This window comes from Lutra lutra, chromosome 3 (genome assembly GCF_902655055.1).
Source record: "Lutra lutra chromosome 3, mLutLut1.2, whole genome shotgun sequence".
NCBI classification, from domain to species: domain Eukaryota; kingdom Metazoa; phylum Chordata; class Mammalia; order Carnivora; family Mustelidae; genus Lutra; species Lutra lutra.
The window spans coordinates 50,519,561-50,533,636 of record NC_062280.1 but is presented as its reverse complement, the minus strand read 5'-3'; the positions used below and the strand labels follow the sequence as shown (position 1 = coordinate 50,533,636).

At 37.9% G+C, this 14,076-nt stretch overlaps 1 protein-coding gene across 1 annotated transcript in view; it reads left to right on the top strand.

Annotated features, from left to right (window-relative positions):
* The window catches only part of NEB (nebulin), a 179,435-nt gene that overhangs the window by 48,575 nt on the left and 116,784 nt on the right, over nucleotides 1–14,076 (top strand). The window contains exons 39-49 of the mRNA XM_047721711.1: nucleotides 2,859–2,963; nucleotides 4,161–4,268; nucleotides 4,620–4,931; nucleotides 5,391–5,594; nucleotides 5,941–6,045; nucleotides 6,132–6,239; nucleotides 7,418–7,729; nucleotides 8,019–8,222; nucleotides 8,676–8,780; nucleotides 11,447–11,554; nucleotides 13,159–13,470. Of these exons, the coding sequence (XP_047577667.1) occupies nucleotides 2,859–2,963; nucleotides 4,161–4,268; nucleotides 4,620–4,931; nucleotides 5,391–5,594; nucleotides 5,941–6,045; nucleotides 6,132–6,239; nucleotides 7,418–7,729; nucleotides 8,019–8,222; nucleotides 8,676–8,780; nucleotides 11,447–11,554; nucleotides 13,159–13,470 (1,983 nt within the window). The remainder of the gene's footprint in view (nucleotides 1–2,858; nucleotides 2,964–4,160; nucleotides 4,269–4,619; nucleotides 4,932–5,390; nucleotides 5,595–5,940; nucleotides 6,046–6,131; nucleotides 6,240–7,417; nucleotides 7,730–8,018; nucleotides 8,223–8,675; nucleotides 8,781–11,446; nucleotides 11,555–13,158; nucleotides 13,471–14,076) is intronic.

Below are 14,076 nucleotides of genomic sequence, written 5' to 3'. Positions count from 1 at the left end.
GTCTGGGTCTTGGATCTGATTACTTCTGCTATATATTTTACATCTATCATATATATTAGTTTTATTATAAAGCTCATAACCAACTTATGGTAAGCATTTGATAAATTGTAGCTCCTCTCTTCCCAGTCAACCTTTCACGGGCTTCTTGCAATTTTTGTATCCAAAATTTATAATAAATGCTGACCTGTCAGCTTTATTATAAATACTCAGGTTTTCATTTCTTCTTTTTTTTTTATGATGGTAATTTGAATCCAACAGGCTGACTAATAAAGCAACAAATTTATGCAAAATAGCTCCCCCTTTGGAATCCAAGTTTCTCTTTTCTCCATGCAACAGAGTTGTGTACAGAGCTCTGAACTAATAAAGTGGGCAAGAGAGAAACCTTCAATCATGAAATTTATTAATATTAAAAATGCCTCGGAACAGACCTCTTCAGCAGTATGCCCTGGTTGTAGGAATGCGAGGTACAGATACCTTAAGTCCTCGGAAAAGGGCCACGTGGATCCTTGAGCCCGCTGTTTCTCCTTTTTTTTTTTTTTTTTTAATTTATTATTTTTTCAAGATTTTATTTATTTAGGGACTTCTGGGTGGCTCAGTGGGTTAAACCGCTGCCTTCAGCTCAGGTCATGATCGCAGGGTCCTGGGATCGAGCCCTGCATCGAGCTCTCTGCTCTGCTGGAAGCCTGCTTCCCCTCTTCCTCCTCCCCACTGCCTGCCTCTCTGCCTGCTTGTGATCTCTGTCAAATAAATAAATAAAATCTAAAAAAAAAAAAAAAAAGATTTTATTTATTTATTTCACAGAGAGAGAGACAGCAAGAGAGGGAACACAAGTAGGGGGAATGGGAGAGGGAGAAGCAGGCTTTCTGTTGGGCAGGGACCCGAGGCAGTGTTCAGTCCCAGGACCCTGGGATCCTGACCTGAACTGAAGGCAGACGCTTAACAACTGAGCCACCCAAGCACCCCTCTCCTTTGAATAATAAACCAATACGTGTATCTCAGTATAAACAAATACTAGTATTTCTTGTTTTTCAGGGAGGTGGGGAAGGGTTGTGGTGAAAATGACACCATTGAAGAAATGGTCCAACTTAGTGGTTCTCAACCAGGGACATTTAGCAACACCTAGAGACCTTTTCAGTTGTCACAACTTGAGGGTGGCATGCTACTGGCATCTAGTGGATAGAATTCAGGGATGCTGCTAAACATTCCAGAAACATACAGGACAAAATCCCTTCGATGAGGAATCCTCCAGTATACAATACCAATAGTGCTGAGGTTGAGAATCTCTCATCTTAATCAGAAAGGTTAGTACAAAACCAGGATAAACATATGTGGAAATTGACAAGCCTTGCTTTGTTTTAGTCCTGACGGTCTTAGCTTCTGTGGGTTACGTGCATGTGCAGGAAGGAAAAAAGCATCAACCCCTGTAACCCACACTCAGTTCCTTAAGGGGAAACTGACAAGTTCAATGAACCAATGAGACTTCTCAAATTTTTTATATTGAAATAATTTCAGGCATAGAGAAAACTTGCAAAAATAGTACAAATAATTTAAATATATATAATAAATATATAAATATAATTATGTATGCATATCTCTTTCTTTATCCCAGTTCCCCAGTTGTTAACATTAGTTACACTTGCTTTTTTTTTTTCCTACTTTTTTCTGTTGTATATGTGTAAGTTGCTGCATTGATGCCTCTCTATCCCTAAATACTTCAGTGTGCATTTCTTGAAAACAAGAACATTCTCTTACCAAGCCACAGTGCAGTGATCAAAATCAGGAAATTAGCATTGAAACAGTACTAGTCCATAGAATTTATTCAGTTTTATCATGAATGTCCTTTATACAAAATAAAAACTATTTTCTGATCCAGAGTCCAATCCAAGATCACACCCTGCATTTGCTTGTGGTGTCTGTCGTCTCCTTTAATCTGGACTGGCTCCTCACTCTTCCTTTGTCTTCCAAGTCCTTGATATCTGGGAAGAACATAAGCCAGTTGTTTTGCAGAATCTTCAACAGTTTGGGTCTATTGTTTCCTCATGATTTGATTCAGGTCTTGTACTTTTAGCGGGACATCACATGTAGTACCTCCTCCATATGTTCTATCAGGTGGTCCGTGATATCTTTTCATTCCAATACTGATCATTTGATTTTTTATCACTTAGTTAAAATGGTATTGAGAGGTTTCTCCACTGCCAAATTACTATTTTATCTTTTGTAATTGATAAGTGTCTTATGAGGAAATTCTCTGACAGGTCTCTGTTTTTTGTCAGACTTACACCCCCTTGGTTTAGTAAACCAATGAAATTTTTGTTTGGGTTGTCTTGTCTTCTATAGAAGAAAGATAGCGGATGGCTCTGCGACATAGAAGACATTTTGATAAATTCCATACAAAATTCTCTTGGGATCCTAATCCACCCAAATTATTAGAGCCATAAATAATAAAATGCATAGGGAATGTGACTCTAATTTCTAAATATACCTCAAATATGTCCTTTTTTGAGAAGGGAAGGACTATCTCCCAGATAAACAGTGAGGGAGACCTTTATAATCAGATGGAGAACTTCTGTTCTATTTGATGATCATGGTAGAAACTCTCATTACTTAGATTGATCACTAATGGGCAGGGTTATTTATAACCTTGAGAAGGTAATCCATACTTTATATTTTGAAAGATAGTTATATCCCAGACAACTAAAAAAAACAAAACAAAACACTACTTATTTTCTGTTCATGTTATCTGCTTATGCTATCAGTTAAAATGCCTAATTCAGATGAATTCAGTGATCCTGCTTGAAGTTTCTGATGTCATTCACTAATTGAATGAAACCACTGAAAAGCTCTTATTTCTCTTTTAGAGACTTTATAGAGAAGCTTGGGACAAGGACAAGACTCAAATCCACATCATGCCTGATACACCTGACATTATTCTGGCTAAAGCAAACTTAATCAATACAAGTGATGTAAGTTTCCAAATTCATGTTTTTCAGAAAGCTTTTAATTGCTTCTAAGGCAAAGAATTGGAAATAAATTGCATGACTGAATGATTTTGATTAATAAACTACATGTGACTTAGATTCCTTATTTAGTGGTTTTTAGGTTGAATATCAAAATAATTGGCACTCCCTATCTCAGGCAGAGTTGGGGGTCTGTGCTGTCTGTTCCTTGTAGTCCTTTATGACACATATCATCATAATATAATAGTTTATATTGCTCTTCCCTGTATGAATGGGAGCTCCTCAGGGTCAGATACAATTTGTATTGGGCCTGCAGTGCCTAGCTAGTATAGTGCCCAATACACACAAAACTCAATGAAATTTCAAATGAATGAACATTTAAAAACCCGTGGAGGAGAATTCCATTTTTACTTTTATTGTCCTCATAGCAGAATCTCCTGAAATCTATAGATGTAAAAATTAAATATTTTAAAGACAAATTCTAAACTCTAAAAGAAAGGCTTCAACATTAAATAATGTATTAGAATAATGCCACAAATGATTAAAATATGGACACATTCCAAGATCAAAAGTCATTTTAAACAATCTGGTTTCAGAATAAAGTGCATTAAATTGTATTCTCAGATATTTCATTATGTAACAAATCTGAAGAAAGTATTTCACTTGAGCTTTTATATTCAAAATTTAAGTTTCCTCCAAAAAAATCTTAGATTTAAAAAATTATGAAGGATTTTGTTTCTTACCTCCAGATGCAGACCCTACTACAGACAGCTCTATATTGTAAAATAGGCTATTTTGCAGCCTATTAGCTGTGTGAAAGAGACAGCCCATTAGGCATACTTTTTCCCCACAAAAAGCATTACTCTCATCTAGCAAAAACTTCCAATGAAACACTCAAAGTTAATTGGAAAACAGGACCTAAATGATATTTTATTTCATTTCTCTATCAATTTACTTTTGCCTCATTCTCAGAAATATTTGGGAAGAGCTGAAATTTAATTATGTTGATCTGGGTAATCGAAGAGCTTTAAAGTTTAAAATAGGATCATTAGCAATCAATGGGCATAATTTCCAATTACATTTGAGTATTCTAGAGCAGATACTATTTCAGGGACTCTTAAAATATTTAGCACATTGCATTCATTATGCTGCAGTTGTTTATGGAAAACAGCTTTTCCCAAAGTGATCTTCATCTCTTAACAGAAACTCTACCGAATGGGTTATGAGGAATTGAGGAAAAAAGGTTACGATCTTCCTCTTGATGCCATACCAATCAAAGCTGCAAAAGCATCCCGAGAAATTGCCAGTGAAGTAAGACTTTATCCACTGTTTATATTGATATGATTACAATTTATCACTTTAAAGCCGTTTCAATTTAATCTTAAATTGAACAGAATCTTCCAAGGAGTAACAAATTAAAACAGAGTGGACTGATCCCAAAGATGTAGTGTGGGATGAGGATAAACTCAAGGTATTTGTAGCTGGAATTTGTATGAATGTATTATGTGTGACATTTCTACCTGGAGTTAGCCTTTAACCTTTCCTACAAGTTTCTTAAATCTGGGGCTCTCTAGGCTTTGTGAAACATGTAGAGTTCATGTGCTTTGTAATTGCAACATAAGTTAATCTTGTAAGTATCAAGGAATATTTTTTTTTCTTCAGTACAAGTACAAGGAAGGCTTTCGCAAGCAGCTTGGCCACCATATTGGAGCCCGGGACATCAAAGATGACCCCAAGATGATGTGGTCCATGCATGTGGCCAAGATCCAGAGTGACAGGGAGTACAAGAAGGACTTTGAGAAGTGGAAGACCAAGTTCAGCAGCCCAGTGGACATGCTGGGGTTGGTCCTGGCCAAGAAGTGCCAGACCTTAGTCAGTGACATAGACTACAAGAACTACCTGCACCAGTGGACGTGCCTGCCTGACCAGAATGACGTTATCCATGCTCGACAGGCCTATGACCTCCAGAGTGATGTGAGTCTAAGATTTTCCTTTGGCTAACTAAATACCATGGCTGTTTTCCTAAGAAGAAAATTTTCCCTAAAGTAAGTGGTGTTGAGTTTACACAACTGAGTTCTGTGTCCCTAGATTAATGCCCATGCCCCATCTAGTCCCCTAAATATCTGGATGCACCATTATCCCACAAAGAGCCAACAAAACCCTCATTGCTTTGGTGAAAGCCTCTAATATTCTGATCTAGAAGAGTTGGATCATTTTCTATGTGCTACTATTTAAAATATTATCTAAAATAAAATATTTTCCAAAATATGCTTCTAATTTGACTATTCAGAACACATACCAAAATTTGTAAATTTCCCAAGAATTCAACCATTTAAATATCTATAGTCTAGTAAAATATATAATATATAATTTTATTTCTTTAGGGGCATATTTTTATGCTTACGTTAAGTGGCTTGTCACCTGTAATTTCAGAATTTGTATAAGTCCGACCTTCAGTGGCTAAGAGGCATTGGCTGGTTACCTAGTGGCTCTCTGGAGGATGAGAAGAATAAGAGAGCTACCCAGATTTTGAGTGATCACGTTTACCGTCAGCACCCAGATCAATTCAAGTTCTCCAGCCTTATGGACTCCATCCCAATGGTTTTGGCAAAAAACAATGCTATTACCATGAACCATGTAAGGCTTGTTTTTAATAGAAGGGGGTGTTTGTGTGTGTGTGTGTGTGTGTGTGTGAGAGAGAGAGAGAGAGAGAGGGAGAGAGAGTCTGTATAAACATGGGCATTTACTTCTATAAAAGGAAAATCGTATTTAACTCTTTTGCTTGGTATTAAAGTGGTTTTTAAGTAAGTGTTGTGTATTTTACTGATATGAGAATCTAGACCTGAAGATGTCACACATACCAACTCACAGAACAGACTGTCTTTAGTCTCATTAAGAACCAGATTATTTAAAAAAAATTTTTATGTTTCTATTCACTACTAGCCTGTACTAATCACATCTTTTTTTTTTTTTCTTGCTTTAGCGCCTATATACAGAAGCTTGGGATAAAGATAAAACCACTGTCCACATTATGCCAGATACTCCTGAAGTTTTACTGGCTAAGCAAAACAAAATAAATTACAGTGACGTAAGCAATATATTCGTGGCGCATGATATATTTTACTTACACTGCACTTTATAAATCAAACTTATGATGATTTATGTCTATTTCAGAAACTATATAAACTTGGCCTAGAAGAAGCCAAGAAGAAAGGCTATGATATGCGGCTGGATGCCATTCCCATCAGGGCAGCCAAGGCCTCTAGAGACATTGCAAGTGAGGTAAGCGCACCTAAAAAGTTCTTTGCCCTAGCTTTGACTCAAAGATTTTTCTGTCTCCAGTTATATGGTAGGGCAGGTAAGCTACGAGGTTAAAGTTCTTGCCAACAGTCTTTTTTCTAAATAAATAGTTTAGAAGCATAGCAATAAAATTCTCAATACAAAGCTATGATTGAGTCCATAGCAATATGCATTTCAAAATATTGTCCATTTCCTGCCAAACGAAAGCATTGGCTATTTGGCTGTAGTGCAGACATCCTTTGGGCTTTTCCACATGATAATTCTTATATACAATTGAATTCATTGTAGGATTCCTTCAAAACTAACTCATGCTTTATGAACCAATGAACCTACAAGGGCTGAATGAATATGACACACTATTCGTTGTGCAATCATCCACACATACCATGTGTTTGCTTCTGCATCTGGTGATTGGTTGCCAGTATTTACTATCTTTAAGTGGTTTCTTTACTTACATTTTTTTTTTAAGATTTTTATTTATTTATTTGACAGAGAGAGAACACAAGTAGGCAGAGAGCAGGCAGAGAGAGAGGAAGGGAAGCAGGCTCCCTGCTGAGCAGAGAGCCCAATGCGGGGCTCGATCCCAGGACCCCGGGATCATGACCTGAGCCGAAGGCAGAGGCTTAAACCACTGAGCCACCCAGGCGCCCCTTTACTTACATTTCTAGGAACTTTTATCCTTCTATTTCATTAGTCAACAAAGTCAAGAATATATTTGTTTCTTTATTTCCGAAATATGAGAAGTAACCATCATAATTTAAAAATAAATGGTCAATGTTCACAGAAGGGTTAAAAGTATTAAAATGTATCAAAATAATGTATAATACCTGCTGCCATTAAAAATGCATATTTATAAAGAATATTTAATGACAGACGAATGCTTGTATAATAACTAGAAAAACCAGGTCTTATTCTAATTTTATTCTGACAAACACACACACACACACACACACACTATGAAAAGTGATTTTATGCTGGTTAACACTGAATGATAGAATAATGTTATTTTTTTGTATGTATATATACTTTATTTTCTAAGTTGTTTACAAAGTACATGTATTTATATACAGGAGGAAATCATTATAGGAAAATTGGGGCCTAGTAATTGCTTTTTACTAAAAGTTAAAACAGTTGATCACAAGGATTTTTTCTTCTTCTAGTACAAATACAAAGAAGGCTATCGTCAGCAACTTGGCCATCACATTGGTGCCCGAGCAATACATGATGACCCCAAGATGATGTGGTCCATGCATGTGGCCAAGGTCCAGAGTGACAGGGAGTACAAGAAGGACTTTGAGAAGTGGAAGACCAAGTTCAGCAGCCCAGTGGACATGCTGGGGTTGGTGCTGGCCAAGAAGTGCCAGACCTTGGTCAGTGACATAGACTACAAGAACTACCTGCACCAGTGGACGTGCCTGCCCGACCAGAATGATGTCATCCATGCTCGACAGGCCTATGACCTCCAGAGCGATGTGAGTATATGAGGATCATAATTGCATGCTAAGGTAGGAAATTAGTGAATTAACATCCCTTGGAGAAGGTAACAAAAGGCACCAAGCTCACGAGGCCCTGCAAGGCAGGAATAGCATTTCTTCTTTCCTTCTGAGTAATAATTGTTTAACTTTCCAGACAAAAAGAAGTATTATCTGATAGACTGTCCATCCAACTGTATTTTCAAGAGTGCTCTTTATTTCATATCCTTTAGATGAATATGTTTTCCCAATGCCAAGATAAATATTCATTGACTGTTTGTCTCAACAGAACATGTACAAGTCAGATCTGCAATGGTTGAGAGGCATTGGCTGGGTTCCTATTGGCTCTTTGGATGTGGAAAAATGCAAAAGGGCAACTGAAATTTTGAGTGATAAAATTTATCGCCAGCCTCCCGACAAATTCAAATTTACCAGTGTGACTGATTCTTTGGAACAAGTGTTAGCCAAGAATAATGCCATCAACATGAATAAGGTGAGGCTTCAAATTTCAGAGAACCAAGGTAGGACTCCTAAAGCGAAATCAAAGAAAAAGAAGCATAATCAAGAAAAGCAGGCAAGCAAGCATTGAGGAACCAAAGATATCTATCCATCCATCCGTATCTATCTATCTCTGTGTCACTTATATTTAATAGTTACTTTAGTAGTTGTTTCATAGTTTTGATAAAATGACATATTTTTATGGAAAACTATCTTTGCATAAAAGATACTCTCAATTTCCTTTTCTTAACCTACATTTCAGATTATCATAAGGTACTAAATATCTGTTCTCTGAACTAATTACCTGAAGATGTGTCTGCCATACATCATGTGTATAAGATGTTTAACCTTTTGTTATTTCTGTTTATAAAGTTTTTGTGGTCCTGAAATTCTTCTTAATTTTATACTGATTTTTTTTCCTGATGACATTATCTATTTCCTTTGATAGCGTTTATACACGGAAGCCTGGGACAAAGACAAGACCCAGGTCCACATCATGCCAGACACACCAGAAATTACGTTGGCAAGAATGAACAAAATCAACTACAGTGAGGTGGGGGCAGATACTAATTCTATGAATTTTGCATGCTATGTCTTATTTCAGTTCATCTGTCCAAGGTGATATAATACTATATAGCAACCTTATAAAGAATCCTTTTTTCTTGCTCCATGTAAATAGCACCTCTTGCATTTCTCAATTCTCATCCTAAACATCAAACTTCAAGTACTACAAATTATCACTTATGAAGTGGAATAGATAAGAACGAATGATTTAAGCAGTAATCATAAAATTAATCAGAACTTTTTATTTTATTAATTTTGTTAAGTTAGGAAATTAACAACAAATTAAATATACATTTATCTTCTTCTTGTGCTGCATTGCTGTACTAGATATATTTTCCATATAGGATTTTTTTCCAAATTGTAGTTTAAAGTCAAGATTTAAGATTATTAATTTATAAAATTAAGTCAAGGACTAAAATCACAGTATTATCAAATAACCCAGTGAAAGAAACAGAAATAGAGAGAGGACCCACCAGGGTATTTAATGAGCCCATTTCTCTTCCCTTTCTGTGAGCATAGGGCCATGTGCCCCCATGTCAGAGCCATGGATGTTTACACTGAGAGGTCAGCCTCTCTTCTACTCCAAGAGTCCCACCCAACAGATTTTCATCCTGCCCTTGCTTAAGTGTTCTCAGTGACAAGGAGTTTATCTTGTAAATGAGCCCATTTGCTCTGGAAAATTCCGTGAGGAAATGGTTCTGATGCAGAGTCACAGAGTTCTCTTTGCAGACCTTCCTAGTCCTCTGAGGCTGTGCAAAACCAGTGTCTGCCAACTCTGTGGAGATGAGGCTAACTACCGTGGTGCCTCCCCTGCCCCCTTACCCCAGGTTCTCTTTCTAATCCAGCGATCCCCAGTTCCTGGGCATTCCTCACATGACATCCGTGCTAGAATGTGACCCTTTGAACCAAACAAAATCTTGCAAGTGTAGAATACAGTTGACATCTTCTTTTCATTTCTTTCTTTTTCATTTCTGGACCTCTAATTCTGCACCCAGGGCCTCAACACCCTGGCAGCTCTGTCATTGCTGGGGCTCATGCAACTTGGGCTCGATTAAAACCCCAAGACATTTTGCATGGGCTTAAGCTAGGTTTCCTCTATCCTAATAGGGAATTCAAAGATTCAAAGATTGACATTTATCTCTGCAGTTTCTTCTCTCTAGATTAAGCCTACTGGTGTAAGCCTCTGTAGATGTTCGTGAATCTGATTTTTCTGTCAGCTGATATGTTAGTTATTTCTCCCAGCTTTGTGCTACCAGCAAAGAAAATATTATTTCTTTGAAGGTATAAGTCAACCGTATATCACTCTTCTGCAGGATATAACTTAGAGAATGTAGCTAGATGAGCTACCATCTTAAGTCATTTTGTTTTGGCGAGTGAAAACTATAATTTTAGCGCTTATATAACTAACTCTTCATTGTCTCCAAAACCAAAAAAACATCAAGTCCTACTTGCAAAGCAAAAGGGAGTTAATTTTTTTTAGCTAAGCCTCTAATATGGGTCCTGTATTGTTTCCTGTATAAAGGAAAGCATATACTGCATGTGCAGGAATTTCAGAAGACAAAGAGCCTCTGTAACTGGCCACTGAGCATTTCTGGAATTCTGGGCTCTGTCTTTTCTGCAAAAGCTCAGAGAAGCTGTAGTGTTGCTATTGGTTCGAAGACCTAACCTGCCTAGTCTGCTTTCTCTGTCTTTTCTCTCTCAGTTTAGTTCTTCTGCTTATTTTTTTCCCCCTCATTTAGGACAGGAAGATAGAATGCAAGTTCGATTATGTCATTCTTCCTCAAAGCATGTTCTCCTATTTCCTATAGAATTAAGCACACACTTATTTTAGCACTAAGCCTTCAGACCGGCTCTAGGTTCTTCTCAGTCCTTTACTGCCACTTGTGCCTGGCACTGCTCCCCACTCCATTTGACACCCCTGCACTTTCTCTCCCTTGTGCTTTGATTCATGCAATGCCTTCTGGCCTTGACTGCCATCCCAGTCTCCTAAAACCGCACTCATCACTCAAGGACCAGTGCAAAGATCAGTTTCTCTGCAAAAACTTTCTTGATTCTCAATTCAGAATTGATTGTTCCTCCCTGGAGCTCTTTGTCAATGATATGGTTAAATCACCTCTCGTGGTTTGACTTTTTGGTAGCTTGTCTGCAGTCTACCAGTCTTTCCATCAGTTCTCCCAGAACCTTGACGTTGGAAGAAGTCTCCTACTCCTCTTTGATTCCCAAGTACCCAGCACCGTCAAAGCACAGCTGGTGCAGAATCAGTGTGGATTGAATTAATTTCCATTATCAACAGTTAATCAAGTCTTTCCCTCTTATCCATATTTTGCCACCTTAGGTGCACAAGTTTCAGCTTAATTTTTTAGTTCTCTTCAAAACTGACTGATGGGTTGTAACTAAAAATTTTGAAACAGTGGATTATGTCTATATTTCGTTAATTTCTCACAAGTTTTACAATGAAAAACAAAGCTGCAATGTTTTATGTAAGCATCATTTTTAAGTCTCCAGCAGACAGAGCAAAAGCTTAGAACGCTCAGTGGGAGATTATTATAGGCACCTACCTGTGTCAAACTTAGTAAATTATTTTAGTCCCCTGTCAATTTTTGGGTATAAATCTCAACATCTATGTGTGTCTATATATTTTTTGCCCAAACTTAGACTCTTTATAAACTCGCCAATGAAGAAGCAAAGAAGAAAGGCTACGACCTGCGAGCCGATGCCATCCCAATCGTGGCAGCCAAGGCCTCCCGGGACATCGCCAGTGACGTGAGTTCCAGCGTCGCCCCAAGTATATAATCAGGCTGAAGTGATGTTGTCACTGAGCTAAATCTTCAAAAAGAACTTTCCTCGCCCTTTGGAAATAAGTCCTAGTATATTTATGTGGGATTTGTCAAAAACCTAGTTTTGAGGGAAGTCAAAAATTCGATGTTCATACAAGCAGTTTATAACCTTTAGGACACAGCATCTTCAATGAAAACTGACCTGCTGAAAACAGAGAAAGATCCATTCATGTGGGAATTATTAGAGTAAAGCTGCAGGCTTGGAGATACAAAAATTTTCACGGTGCTTCTAGAAAGTATAACTCAGAAACTTAAGTACTCCCTGTGAGAATCAGGTCCTGGCTTTATGTAACATTTTACTAACAATATTCACAAAATTCGTAGGACACATGCCATTATAATTCACTTTCTAAGATTATGGAAAGAAGGCCGTGGATCAGTATCAGAGGTGGCTACGAGCCCAAGGTTGTACCCCTAATAACAGCTCCTGGCTGTCTAGTACATGCCTCCCACTATAAAACCATCATCCCTTCCTGGTGCCTCAGCCTATTCTTGAAGAACAGACCACTGCTCTAAAAATCAAGGGCCCAGTATTTGGGGATACAGCAATACACTGCCCTTTATGTTGTTGGTGACTCATTTTAGTTTATGTGTGTTGGACCTCTCCGTGAGTTTATGTCAATAATTATAAATAACAATAATAACTAGAAAGTATTGTGAATTCTGTGCTAAGAGCTTGACATGTGATATCTTATACTTCATAATTATCTTAGGATATAAGCAATGTCATTATCCCTGTTTTGTGGATTGCTTAAGCATCTTGTCTAAAATCAAACTCTTAGTAGGTGGTGGAATTAAAATCCAGACAACCTCATTACTTCCCACTGTACCATATTGCGTCCTGCTGACCCATCCATACTTTTCTTAGTGGTCTTTGAGACTAGAGGCATGTATTTTGAATAACTGGCTCAGATCCCAGGACAACGTCATTGGACAGGGAATAATAAAAACATTCTTGGCCTATGCAGGCATAGAACCCAGGAGTTTTTTGGAGCATGCTCTAACCAATTGGACTGCTACCTCAGCTTCACTAGTATAATAATTCTGGTATTGTATTAGCATACTAGTGGTATACTGTTTGTTTATATTAGTATAATAACTGGTATACTAAACTAGGTCCTTGACCTAGAGTACTGCATCCTTCCAGGAACCAGACACTCATTTTATGACTTACGAAACATGCCATGTTGCCAAGTGCATCTCTTTCCTGACATACTTTTAGTACCTAAAATTCATTTCTCCAAATTCCCTTGTTCAAATGGCCTCTCCCTCCTGTGGGCACTACCTTCCTCCAGAATTATTCTTTATTACCAAGCCATAGGTGATTTGGTTTATGAACTACAATTATATGGATTCCATCTATGTTCTTAGCTCTATAAGCTTCAAGGGTAAAGGTCAGGATACCAGCTTGGGTTAATGTTTATTAGCAGAAGTCAACTTACAACTTTGATGTAAGCAAGGTGATTTTGTACAGACTTTTGACCTCCAAGGGCTTATAATAAAAACCTGATTTGTGTGTTTTCATCCCAGTACAAATACAAAGATGGTTACCGCAAGCAGCTTGGCCACCATATTGGAGCCCGGGACATCAAAGATGACCCCAAGATGATGTGGTCCATGCATGTGGCCAAGGTCCAGAGTGACAGGGAGTACAAGAAGGACTTTGAGAAGTGGAAGACCAAGTTCAGCAGCCCAGTGGACATGCTGGGGTTGGTGCTGGCCAAGAAGTGCCAGACCTTAGTCAGTGACATAGACTACAAGAACTACCTGCACCAGTGGACGTGCCTGCCCGACCAGAATGACGTCATCCATGCTCGGCAAGCCTATGACCTCCAGAGCGATGTGAGTACAGCTTCCATAAAAGAGCTGTGTTCAGAAATAATTGAAACTCTATAAAAGTTGTCCTTCATATGCGACCCATTGTCCCACTTAAGCTAAGATTTATTGATCAATAAGTGAGATCTCAATCAGAATAAACTTTTATTGCTTTTTATGAATGTATTTAATGGGCTTTATGAGGAAGTGAAGTTTACAAACTGGATTTGGTCCTATAAAAAAAAAGAACTAAGTGATGTTAGAGTTCAGAGTCCACCAGATGGAGACATTTCTTTTATTCTTGTAGGGGGGTAGAAACAACACATTTTTATATTAAAAAAAAAATTACTCTGAAATTTGTTTTTAGTTTCTTTGCAAACCAATCAAAGTTCTCATGAGAATTCTGATGCCTGCTACAATGCTAATTGTTACTCTTATGAAATAAGAGAAGTTGCTGTGTTTGTAAACTACTAGGTCAGTTCATTGACATCGTCTTCTCTTAGCACCGCTCAGCTTGGCTCTCCGTGGATCGGTCACGTGGAAATGACGGACCCTAGTACCTAGTGCAGCCGCTTTCAGTATCAATCTAGATGTGAGAAGCACAGTTCCTTACTGTTTGAAGGGATTATTAAA